This window comes from Miniopterus schreibersii (genome assembly GCF_964146895.1).
Source record: "Miniopterus schreibersii genome assembly, chromosome: 4".
Taxonomy (NCBI): domain Eukaryota; kingdom Metazoa; phylum Chordata; class Mammalia; order Chiroptera; family Miniopteridae; genus Miniopterus; species Miniopterus schreibersii.
Window position 1 is genome coordinate 47624244 of NC_138105.1, and position 12640 is coordinate 47636883.

Here is a 12640-nt window from a genome sequence, read left to right on the forward strand (position 1 = left end):
CTCTGCTTTGGTCAGGGGACACTCACCTAGCCCTCAGGGATCGGATGGCACAGATACCGAAAAGTCCGACGATGGGAGGCAAAACACAAGCAAGTTCTCACCTATTCTCTATTGAATAGATGGCATGATTGCTTATAAAGAGGAAAGGGACCAAGATGTGATGCTTAAATAGAGTGAAGTTACAAGAGAGATGCTAAGGGGAACACAACAAAGTTGCCCAGCAGTGCTGGGGGCCAGCTGGCACCTTCCACTTGAAATAGAACCTAGGTCCCTTGGAATTACTGCAGCAGTGCTCCACAGTCCAAGTGCTGCGCAGGAGGGCACGCAGGGCTAGGCTAATCCGCCGTCTGTAGCGAGTGTGCAGGTGTGGAAGAGCCAGGGTTAATCGTGCATCCTGGAGTCCCGGAGGGACAGAGAAGGAGCTAGAGCGAGGCCATCCTGTCTATTACACCGCAGCGCCATTCCCCTAGATCAGGCTCTCACCGCTAAATATGGGTTATTAGGAGAGTATTATCGGGACTCTCCTACAGGGTTTCCCTTCTTTCCTCCTTCTATTAATTCAAAACAAATCCTCCTAAAACCGTACTTTACACAGGTCAATCTCTACTCAAAAACCTCCCATCTCTCTTAGTTGCTTCCATAACAAAGGCCAAACTCTTGTTTTACTATTTTATTAAATTTACTGGGTGACATTGGTTAATAAGATTATTTAAGTTTCAAGTGTACAGTTCTATAATGCATCATCTTCATATTAAGGTCAAACTTTTTTTTTATCTTTATTGTTGAAAGTATTACAGATGTCCCCTTCCCTCCCCGGTGATCCCCTCCACCCCACATCTATCCCATAAGACCAAACTCTTTAATCAAACACTGCAAGTCCACCAAGGGCTGTCTCCCCAAATCTTCAGAACTCCTCCCATTACTTCACAAGAGGAAGCAGAAACATCATGATTATTTCAGTTCATTCTATCCCCACTTAGACTATGTAATCCTAAATAGATTTTTAATTAAAATTTGGATTTGTTAAGATATTCACCTGATCTACCTGCACCACCAAGGATATATTTCTTTTAAATGAAGATTTTAATTAGGTTTTAAGCAATTAACCTGGTATTTGTGAAAATGATCTAGCCTAATTTCCCTAGTGGTCTATGAAAGTATAAATTACTTCTACAGTTGCTCACTTTTAATTTATAATTTAGAAGGTGAGGGGCTCATTAGTAGAAGACTGTTGTGTAGGTGTTAATAAAATTAATTTATTGTCAGATTTCAATCCTCAGAGAAAGGAAGTGTTACTGACTATAACTTTCAGAAATCCATCTGAGTGATTCTCTTTTAGAGGTGATCATGCCTATAAATTTACACGTTTTTATGGGGGGGGAAAAGATGTGCAGTGGAAGGCATCCATGTGATACACACACACACACACACACACACACACACACACACACACACACAGATATCACAATGCAGGACTCTCTAGAAAGTCCATATCTAGTGAAACCTCCATCCTGATCCATTGTAAAAAGAATCTTTCTCATCTCTGAGGCCCCCTATGTCTTACTACACAAGCTACTTTCTATCACATAGCACAGATCACCTCAAATCCTTACAACGTGTTGTAAATTTTATGTGTCAATGTGGCTGGGCCATGGGATGCCAGTTAGCTGGTTAAACATTCTTTCTAGGAACATCTGTGAGGTGTTTTAAGCTGAGACTGAAGACACTAGAAATTATAAGGGATTCAAATATCATTAAATTGCAACCCCACAGGGTACTAAAAATCCTGTTTTACTAATACAAGTAAATAACTCTAGCACCATCAAGAAAATTAAGGAAAGAACTAGACAGGTCAAGAAAACATTTAGTGAGAGGAGATTGAGATATGCCTACAATCTCTCCAGTTGGAACAACAGGCAATAGTGACGGTGGACAAAACCAGGGTGATGACCATGGGTGTAAATGAAGTGACAGATGTTAGAAATACTGTAGGACTTGGATGCTACTGTGATGAAGTCTGAGGAAGAATCAAAGACAACACTAAGATTTTAGGAAACATCTTCCTTAATAAAGTCTCTTACTTCCCAAGTTGGCCCCAGGAGATCCTCTTGAAAGAAAGGCTTGCCACTGTTCCTAAGAACCACCTAACCACAGCATCCTTTGCCATCCTCACCATTCAGACTTCAAGAGAGCAGCTGCTAGCTCTGGACACTTTGTCAAAAGCTAATTAATAACTCTTCCTTAAATCATACCATTACCATTGGGGTTCTCCATTTTCACCTCCACGGCACAGTTGAGACAAAGCTAGTGCACTTAGAAAACCTTTACTAAAGGCTTGGGAATTAATAAAAAAGGAAATAACCCCCAAAGATATAATGAATCAGGAACAAGATACAGTTTAGTTCTTTTCAGCCTATGAAGCACAGTGGGAATCAAACCTTCCAATTTCTCATGTCTTCCCAGATGGTGGATACTATTTTTAAGGTCCGCCGCCCAGACACCTCTCCTAGGAGGCTCCTCAAAGTCGGAGCACGAGAGGGAACAAACGAGAGCAACCACGAGCTCTCTCCCACAGCTCCAGTTTAGAATCTCAAAACCTGTTTTTCATCCAACTGACTGACATGAGACATGCATGACCTTGCTCTTTACCCTTGTAATTCTCAACAATGCAAACACAACCCCACCAAGAAATAGGAAATACTCCACACAGACACCCACCGAATGCATAAACACGTCTACAGAAAGGACACATTCACAAAGATAGGAAAGTTTCCAAAAGGAGCTGATTAATGAAGGTTGAAAATAAAAGAAAGAAAAATACTATAAAGGGAAGTGGGTTCAATTTGGAAAATGTTAGATTTAAGGTGCCAAGAACATGTCAAAGAAGAGATACATACCAAGTAGAGAAATGTTTCATATGGAGTTTATAAGGGAGGTTGGCCCAGGAGATGTAAGAAATAAAAAAGTTGAAGAGTTGAAGTTGTGGGAATATATAAGAAGTACAGAAAGGAGAAAAGTGAGAGGAAGTCAAAACCTTGGAGATGCCCTTACCATACTAAGTGAGGTGGCAAAAGAGGGAAAGGGGGAGTTGGCAGGACAGAGCCAGAAAGAGAGTTCAGTGTGACGTGGGCAGTGAAGAAAGTGCTCTCCAGAAAGAAGAAGTGGGCCCCAGTCCCACATGCTTCAGAGACGATGCAGAAGGTCATGAGTAAGAAAAGTCCATTGGGTTTGAAATAAAAGAACACAGCTGCCTTTTGAGAGGCAGAATTTAGTATAGTGATGGGGGAAGGTCAGAAGAAGGGTCTGAGAAGAGATGGGCAAATGGCAGCCAGAGCACATGTCATTCATTCCCAAGGACTGACAGTGCAAGGAAGGAGACTGTTAGCACAGGGACCTTGCCCATTGGGCTCACTGCTGCATCTCCAGCACCAAGACCAGCTCCTGGCAATAGGTACTCAAATATCTGTCCATTGCATGTTGTTTATTCAATGAATGCTGTTGTTTGATTAAAAATAAATGAATTAGTGCATGAATACAGTGCTGATATTGGAGGGATATGAAAGAATAATCTTGTTCTGGCATGTGGGTGATTCAGGTATGAGTGATGGAGTTACATTGTCTTAAGATCTGGTTACAAGATAAAAGGCTGTTAGTGCAGTTCACATCATGGGATTTAGTGTGGGTGAAGAATGAAGGTCTTGGGAGGGGGCACCCCTGAGTGTGTGCAGAGTAGAAATCCCCTTCTTCCTTGACCATGAAAGCATCAAGAGATACTGAGAGGAGTTGCTGATGGGGTGGGTTGTTAAGGAGGGGCTCTCCACACGGGGGATGTGGGGAGCAAGGAATTAAGAAATCCAAGTCAGTGCCCACGGGTTGTGAAAACCCTTGGGGCAAGAGGTCGCCTATCTCAGCCTGTTACTGGTTCTCATACTCAGTATTAAATCCCTTTCGTCTGCCCCACATTTAAAGTCTTTGGAAAGTTAGAAATATCTGGGTGTTATAATATAAAAAGATTCAGCCAGCTCTAGGAGTCAGGAGGATGGGCAGCACTGTGGTACAAGCAATAATAACAGCAGATAAGTGATACGGAGAAACTACCAAGACACCAAGAAGGTTCAAGGGTGTGTTTTATTAGGTGACACAGTATTTACTTACAGGGAATCTAGAAAACAAATTTCTTTCCCTGTGGCTTCTCTTTTTTTTTTTTATTCTGACAAAGGAGAATTTAGCAGATATAAGATCTACAGGGAGAAAACTGGCAAAGAGCAGCAGAAAGAAGGTACAGTTATAAGAATTGATATAATGTAACTAAACAAAGCCCTGGAAGCCATGAGATCCAAAGCCTAGCTGGGGAGGTTTGTTCTTACAATGTGGTATAAAAAAATTGAGAGAATAAAAGATAGAAAGCCTATGTTCATTGCAGCATTATTTACAATTGCCAAGATATGGAAGCAACCTAGGTGACTGTCCATCAATAGATGAATGGATAAATAAGCTGTGGCATATGTAAATAAAGGAATATCAGGCAGCAATAAAAAAGAATAAAATACTGCCATTTGTGACAACATGGATGGACCTAGAGGGTATTATGCTAAGTGAAATAAGTCAAACAGAGAAAGACAACTACCTTATGGTTTCATTTATATGTGGAATCTAAAGAACAAAATAAATGAACAAATAGAACAAAACAAAAAAACAGATTCATAGAAACAGACACCAAAGGGATGGTTGCCAGAGGGGAAGGGGTTAAGAGATGTGTGAAAACAGTGAACAGGGAATATAGTCAATAATACTGTGATAAGTATGCATGGTGACAGATGGATTACTAAAATTAGTAGGGTGATCGCATTGTAAGGTATCAAAATGTCAAATTACTATATTGTACACCTGAAACTAATATAATTAATATAATTAAACTAATGTAATTAATTTTTTTTAAAAAGAAAGCATGTGGAAGACCCTGCATTGAGGCTCAACTAGAACTTAGGGGACAGAGTCAGCTAGAGGGCTTATGGGACACAGAAAGTTCACACCACTGCTATGGAGGGGCCACTGGAGAGCCCACTGAATAGAAGGTTTCTGTAATCTTGAGGTGTTAGATCACTGGCATGTCCAGAAATTCTAATCAGCACAATTTAATACTATCTACAGCAACACTTGGCAACCTGGAAAGGTTTCTTGCAGTTAGAGATGCAGTCCTACACTTGAGCCAAGTTCAGCTCACATAATGGATCTGCCACATACCGAGTCATAACAATGGGATAAACTTACACCTCATGGCAGAATCAACTCACAATTTTAGGAACAGCTCTAAAGACAGGTTCTCGTCAAAGGAATCACAATTAAACCACCCTGCTTATTTTCCTTCAAATGGAGCCAAGTTGTACTGTTTTATATTAAGATCCTTAAGATCTTCCAGATGGAAGAAATCCAGTCCAATCTCTCACCTATTATGACTTTACTTTTAGAAATCCATGGCGGAAACTATCAGTATAGCCTAGCATCCATGTGCTCCTCTCCATTTCTCACCTTCCTTTCAGTACACCTGAGGCTGAGCGCTGACCAATGGTGGACCTGATCTAAGTCACTTCCAGGCCTGGCTCTACCTTGGCTGGAAGGAGGACCAGCCAACCTGCATCAGATTAGATCTGCTTGAGTAATGAATAATCTTCCATTATGTCACTCACTGACGTTTGCAGATTTGTCCATTTCAGCAGCAAGCATTCATTGATTTTCAAGCCTTCTTTTAATAACCTAGCAACTCAAAGAGCTGCCAATTGTGTCAGAGAAAGTGATGGAGATTATTATCACCCACAGATGCAAAGGATTAAAAAAAAAAATAGAAGCAGTCATGAAGCTCAGATTTACAATATAGTAGCATCTCACTTATCTAAAAGTGATGATCGGAGACATAATGTATAAAAACTAAAGTCCCCTCCCCCAACCAGGAAAGAAGCTTTTGAGGTCTTAAAACAACCCAGCCTAAGAGTAAACTAAAGCTTCAGAGCTTCACTCACTAGTTAGTGTCTCAGGCTGTATTTATTTACTTATTTTCTTGGAGCAAATAAATCAACCTTGGAAATCTGCTTCATTATTTCACATGGGACAAGAAATAAGAAAGCGGAATCGATAAGCAGTGATGCTAGAAGGGTGCGCATCACATCCTGAGAGGGAAGAAGGGATCAGAACTCTAAAAGGCAGCACACCCAAGAAGCAGGGTAGAGCCCCATCCTTTAAAGAATGACTGAGCCCCACTGCTCTTCATGGTCCTAAAGGACATCATTGGAGGGGCTTAGCCCACAACAGATGAAAATGAGTTGATGTTCCCAAGTAGCCTTTGTAGGCTTCTAAGGAAGGTAAGACAACGTGTAGGAAGTCTCTGAAAATGGTTACTCAAAATAGTTTCAGTGTTTAAAGGTGTATACTTGTTTGTTTGAAAAACTAATTTGTGAGGGCCACCTTATTTCCCTAGGATGCCATATAATGATGCTAAAAATATGAGACATTTCACGCACCTACTGTTTGAGAATGAGTGGTTCCTCCCAACTGGGTGCACATACCTCCCATGAAGGAAGCCAGGATTCCATAAGCAAAAGCAAGATCCAACTATCAAGTCCAAGGCCCTGGCAGAAAGGTTAGGTGGACAGAGGGCCCAGGGGGAGCCCACTCATCTCACTGTGAAGGAGGAACTAGAGCCCATGTTCCCTGCCATCAAGTTGGGGTATAATCACATCACACGTCTCCTTCCCTGGACAGACTCACAACCGCTCCATCCCTTCCTGGGCCTTCCTCTGATCCACAGGCCCCACGCACTCACCTGCAGAAAGCAGTGTCCAACGGGCGCGTGCTCCACAAGGGTGGCGTTGTACACCTGCCTCCAGAAGACGGGCTCGTTGTCATTCACGTCGTCCACGGTGATGCCCACCAGGCAGGTGGCAGATAGCGGGGGCTCTCCCAGGTCTTGGGCCACCACTCTCAGCTCTACAGCCTCCTGGACTTCTCGGTCCAGACTCCGGATGGTACTGATCAGGCCGCTTTGGGGATCGATAGCGAAGGACGGTGCGCACTCCGCTGCGGGCCGCAGGGCCTCCTGGCCGCAGCGGGCAGGGAGGTGGGCCAGCTGGTAGCGCACCTGGGCGTGGCTGGTGCCAGCCTCGTCCGCGTCGGAGGCGCTGACCCACAGGACTGCGGTGCCAGGGGCCGCGGCCTCCGAGACCGAGGCCTGGTAACGCTCCTGGCTGAAGAGAGGCGGCTGGTCGTTGAGGTCGGCGACCCGCAGCAGCAGCGTCTCCTCCGTGCTCAGCGGCGGAGACCCAGCGTCCGTGGCCACCAGTCGTAAATCATACAGGTCTCTGCTCTCCCTGTCCAGGGGCCCGTCCACGCAAAGGAAAAATACCCCTGGGGAGCCGCCGGGCCTCAGCGCGAAGGCCCCCTCTGCGCCCTCCAAGGTCAGAGAGATGGTCCTGTCCCCAAAGCTGATATCGGGCTCCCCAGCTGCCGCCGCCTCCTTGCCCGGGTCGCCGTCCGCGTCGGACACCGACACCCGAGCCACGTAGTCGCCAGGCCGGGCCCCTTCCGAGACTCGCGCTGCGCCCCCCTCGGTGAGGAACAGCAGGTGAATGGCCGGCCGGTTGTCGTTCACGTCCAGCACGGCTACGGACACCCTCACGGTGGCGACCTCGGGCTCCGCACCTCCGTCGCGGGCCTCGACGACCAGCTGGTGCCAGGCCTGAGCCTCGCGATCCAGCGGCCTTTGCACCCGCACCACGCCGCTCAGCTCCTCCACCGAGAAGTAGGGCGCGTCCTCCCCGGGCCCCCCGCCGCCCGCCCCGGGCGCCTGCCGAGCGCGGAGGCCGTAGCGCACCTGCCCGTTGGCCCCCAGGTCACGGTCGGTGGCGCGCACGCGGCAGACCTCGGCGCCCGGCCGGGCGTCCTCGCGCACGGCGGCGCGGTACTCGTCCTGCTCAAAGACCGGGGGGTTGTCGTTCTCATCGAGCACGCGTAGCTCCACGCGCAGGGAGCCCACGCGCCGAGGGCGGCCGCCGTCCCACGCCTCGATCTGCAGCTCGTGGGCGGCCGCCGCCTCTCGGTCCAAGCGCCGCAGCAGCACCAGGTCCAGGGGTTCCAGGGGCGACGAGGACGGCGGCGAAGGCGGTGACCCGGGGGTCCCATAGCGCAACTGGAAGAAGGGTCCCGCGGGGTCCTCGGAAAGGTCGGACGGTTGCACCAGGGTGTAGCCCTGTGTGCTGAACAGCCCCGCGTCGGGGTCGTAGGCGCCGGGCAAGCGAAAAGCCGTGCCGGGAGGGCTGAGCTCCGAGACGTCAAGCTGCAGGGAGTCTCGGGGAAAGCGGGGCGAGTGGTCGTTGACGTCGTTGACGCGGATCTCCACCTGCACCACGGCGCCCAGCAGGGTGGCGGCCACGAAGCTGTAGTAGTCCCGCTGCTCGCGGTCCAGACGTCTCGCCGTGCGGATGATGCCCGTGTCCGGATGCACGTGGAAGTCGTCCAGCAGCGGGGAGTCATCTGAATCCTCGGACAGAAAGAAGCCGCCCCCCTCCTGTTGCTGCGCCGCAGGCAGCCCGGCGCGAATGTCACCGACTAGAGTGTCCGGAGGAAGTCCCTCGTCCACGGAAAGGCTGAGGTTGAACACCTGGGCAGAGGAGCCCGAGGCCGCCCACATCCACGCGTGCAGGAAGAGCCCGAGCAGGAAGCGCTGCGCCCTGGCGCCACCGCCGCCTCCCGGCCGCCTGCGGGGTGACCCTCGCCTCCCCGCCGGAGCCCCTCGCAGCTGTCGCCCTTCGCCCATCCTCCGCGCCGAAGGGCTCATTGCTCCGCCAGCTCCTTGGGCAGGCTCCCGAGTGGCTTGTGGCAGGATGACAGAAAAATCCAGGAGCCTCTTTAGTGTCTGAGCCAAAGAAGAAAAGACTTTGTTTGGCAAACAAGCCCACAGACCCAGGAGTTCCCGAGGTTACATCTGCAACTGGTGAAAAGGTCCTCTGCCTGCAGCTCGCGCAGAGGGGGACGCTCTGGATGCCACTGCCGCTGCGGCCACCTCTTCAGCCCCAGGATTTCTTTAAACGAGTCTCATCTTTTTCCCCCTCTCCTGTTCCTGGTTCTGCTCGGCTGTTTGTTTCCCCCTGGTAAAGTCAGGTGCATTATTTCATTTGCCAAAACGGATGAAATTATTTAAAGCGCGCGCACGCAGGAGAGGATGGGGGTCGCGCCCGGGAAGGGTGTGGAGTCAAGGCCGGGAGGCCGAGAGGGAAGGTGCCAGGCCGGAGCGAGGGAGGGAGGCAGGGAGGAAGAGCGAGCGGCCGGGCGGCACGCCTTGGGCTTCTGCGGGCGGCTGCTCCCCGCCGCGACTGGGGGCCGCAGGACCGCGGGGCGCCCGCCGCGATTCAGCCTCGGGCGCCTCCCTCCCCTCGCCTCCCCTCGCCTCCCCTCCGTGTGACGCGGCGCACGCGAGGGCAGATTCCACCCTGCGAGTCGCCGCTCTGCAGCGGGGCGCGTTCGCCGCTGGGCCAGGGACGGAGGAGAGGGGAGCAAAAGAGAAAGGACGCGGCGATTTGGGCCGCCAGGCGGGTGGGGGTTGCGCAGGCGGGCTTCTGCCCCGGCTCTGCGAGCGCAGCGACGCCGGGGAGGTGAGGGGAACCGCCTCTCCGCGCCCTGCCCCCTCCCAGCCCCTCCGCCGTCCCTTCCGCAGCCCAGACGCTTGGCTGAGGCTGAGCAGGGAGGGCGGGGGTTACAATCACTTTGGCGAGCCAAACTTGTGTTCTCCATTTGGCTAGGGAGACGCGTCCCCGGCGGAAGGACAGATGGAGTCAAAAGCCGATGCGCAGCTGGGGCCAAGATAACTGCAAAGTGGGAAAGGTGGAACTTGAAAAAGCCTTCGAGGAACCCCGAGAAGTCTGTGACACACAGGGCGGAAACAACGCTTTTTTATGCCGCGTCGTGTCACACTCCCCTCAGCCACCAGGAATGACGACAGTGGATTTGGCTTGCGAACACTTGTTATACATTCAGCAACATCAAGACACTCCCAGGAGGTTTTAAGATGCTGATTTATGGGCTGAAAGACAGGGTGTCTGAGGCCCCACCACCTCCCAGCGCTCCAACGTCGCCTCTAAGCAGGGAAGTTGGCGAGCAGAGCCACCGTTGATAACCACTTCAAGGTAGCTTGTGGCTGAGCCCAAGAAAAATGCCAATAAATTGCCATAGTCGCAATTTCCCGTCAGTTGTCCATAATAATTAGTAGAAATTGATAAATGGCCTCTAGTAAAGAATGCGGAGGAAGGACTCTGTGCCCTCTTCAGAATGGCTGGCCATATTTTAGTAAACGGTTTCTGCAGTTTTGCATTTAGACTGGAGGGGAGAATTAATTTCCTAGGTAGTGTAGCTCTCCTTTAGGGAGGGCCAGAGCCCTGCATAGTGGTTCCTCGAAGCAACAGTAAGATGCCTCTTTAATGCACAGTGGAGTTCTATGTAATTGCTAATCTACATCCACATCATCTCCACCCCTCACATCATCATAATAAAACAATTTCTTTTATAGCAGATATGTTACATGCGAAAGGGAGACGTTATTAAAATAAATTCAGCTTCCTTTCACCAGTGAAGTCTCCTTGCCATGAAGGAGATTTGTTATGAGTCTTGAGTCTTATTTCACTGTAACCTCTTCAAGCTCACCCTATCTCCCTCCCTGCCTCCATTCTTGCCCCTTTATAAGTAATTCTCAACCAAGCATTTGGATCGATGTTTTTAAACTTGCCAATATATTTCCATTATGCTTGAGTTATAATTCAGACTCCTTTTAATAGTACAAGACTCTACCTAACATGGCCCTACCCACCTTTCTGACTTCATCTCATACCACCATTCTGGACCCAGCTGCACTGCCTTCTCTCTGAACTTGGTACCTGTCTCCTCAGAATTCATAGGTGGACATTTTACCCCCTAAGGTGATGGTGTGCTGAGGTGGAGCCTTTGGGAGGTGATTAGGATTAGATGAGGTCCTGGGATTAGTGCCCTTATAAGAGTGGAGAGAGCTTGCTGCTCCCTGCTCGCCACCATGTGAGATGCAGAAGTCCCAGGCAGTGGCAACCAGGAAGAAGCCCTCAAGAGAACTTGACCCACTGGCACCTTGATCTCAGGTTTCCAACCTCCAGAGCAGTAAGAAATAAATGTTTGTTGTTCATAAGCTACCCATTCTATGGTACTTGGTTACAGCAACTTGAATGGACTAAGATGGCGTAAGTTTGAATTGCTAGAACCTTTCTGTGCCTGGGAGTTATTTCTGCTTTGCGAATATTTGGCTCTTTCTCTTTTGGGTCTCAATTCAAATGCTCAGAGACCTTCCTTGACCACTGTAGCTCAAGTAGCTTCTGCACCACAAACCCTGTATTTTCATACTTCATTCACAGAACCTATCAGTACCCTAAATTACCTCATGTTATTCATTTGTTTATTTGATTATTGTGATATCAACCTTATTTACACATTCTAAGCACTATTTTATCCTAGTACCTTGAACAGCACGTAGTACATATGGTCTCTATTCACTATATGTGCTGGATGACTGGATGGATTGTTGTTTGAACTCATGGGTAGGTGAAGGATAAGACTGTTAAAGGAGGGGTTTGAAACCATAACTCAGAATTAATCTGCCATGAGATCCTTTACTGTGATGAATTGTATCTTCACAATTTCCCATTTGAATCATTCTCTGGGGCGTCATGAACTTATTTTTAACTTTAGCTTATTTTGCAAACTGTTTTATTATCAAATATTTATTTGAGTCTAAAAATAAAGGAAATGTAGCTAGTGTTTCTGCATCTTTCACTGACATATTCTTTATAAACAGTGGTTTAGTTTAGAAACAAAAGAAAAATCAGGACTTCAAGCATCTATTTTTCTGTTGGTTTCTAGGCTTTGTATTTTGAACATGTGCAATTCAAGGTGTCCTGCCTACTTCTCAATACCATACCCTTCATTGAGTGTCCCGAGCAGCATTCTAGAATAGAGAATTCAGTTTAGTGGATCAAAAGAAATAAGAGCATTTCTCCAATATGCAAAAAATAGTTTTAGATAGCACAGGAGCCAACAACCTGCCAGAAATAGGTGAAGGTCTGACCCTCTTGAGAGAAGCGTGGTAGTGTAACTGACAAGAATTTAGGCTTTGAAGTGGGCAACTCTGGCTCTGTTCTATAATTTTAAGCAAGTTATTTCAACTTTGCTAAGCCTCAGTTTACACCTCTGTAAATTGGAGATTATAGCATCTAATTTACAGGGATGTTATGAGCCTTAAATGAGACAGTGTATGTGAACTAGCACATAGAAGCATTCAGTAAATATTATTTCTCTTGCCCTCTGTTTGTGATGAAATATTTTGGGGGTGAAGTGTTTTGGGATTCTCCATAACATCAAACTCTGACTTCTTAGCCCCTCTTCATGTGTGGAGAGGGAAAATGTAAAATTCCCAGTATCATGAACAGACACTATCATGGGCAAAAAGGCACAGAGCAGATCTTCACCCAGTGTGACCTAGTTTAAGTAGTACAGGAAGTCCATTGTCAAAACGTCATCTCCCAGACTGTAGACAGTCCTTAGCTTTGTAATAGTTCATTCAAATAATCTAAATAGT

At 47.9% G+C, this 12640-nt stretch overlaps 1 protein-coding gene and 1 pseudogene across 2 annotated transcripts in view; one reads left to right on the forward strand and one right to left on the reverse strand.

Moving 5' to 3' along the window:
* DCHS2 (dachsous cadherin-related 2) overlaps positions 1-9005 on the reverse strand; it is a gene marked incomplete at its 3' end in the record, with an annotated part of 174089 nt that extends 165084 nt beyond the window's left edge. The window contains exon 1 of the mRNA XM_081135422.1: positions 6818-9005. Coding sequence (XP_080991548.1) covers positions 6818-8827 — 2010 coding nt within the window. The 5' untranslated portion in view covers positions 8828-9005. The remainder of the gene's footprint in view (positions 1-6817) is intronic.
* On the forward strand, positions 8830-9190 carry LOC308556243 (annotated as a pseudogene). Its single transcript has one exon. The product of its transcript is annotated as an uncharacterized misc_RNA (transcript).
* Positions 9191-12640: the final 3450 nt, after the last annotated feature.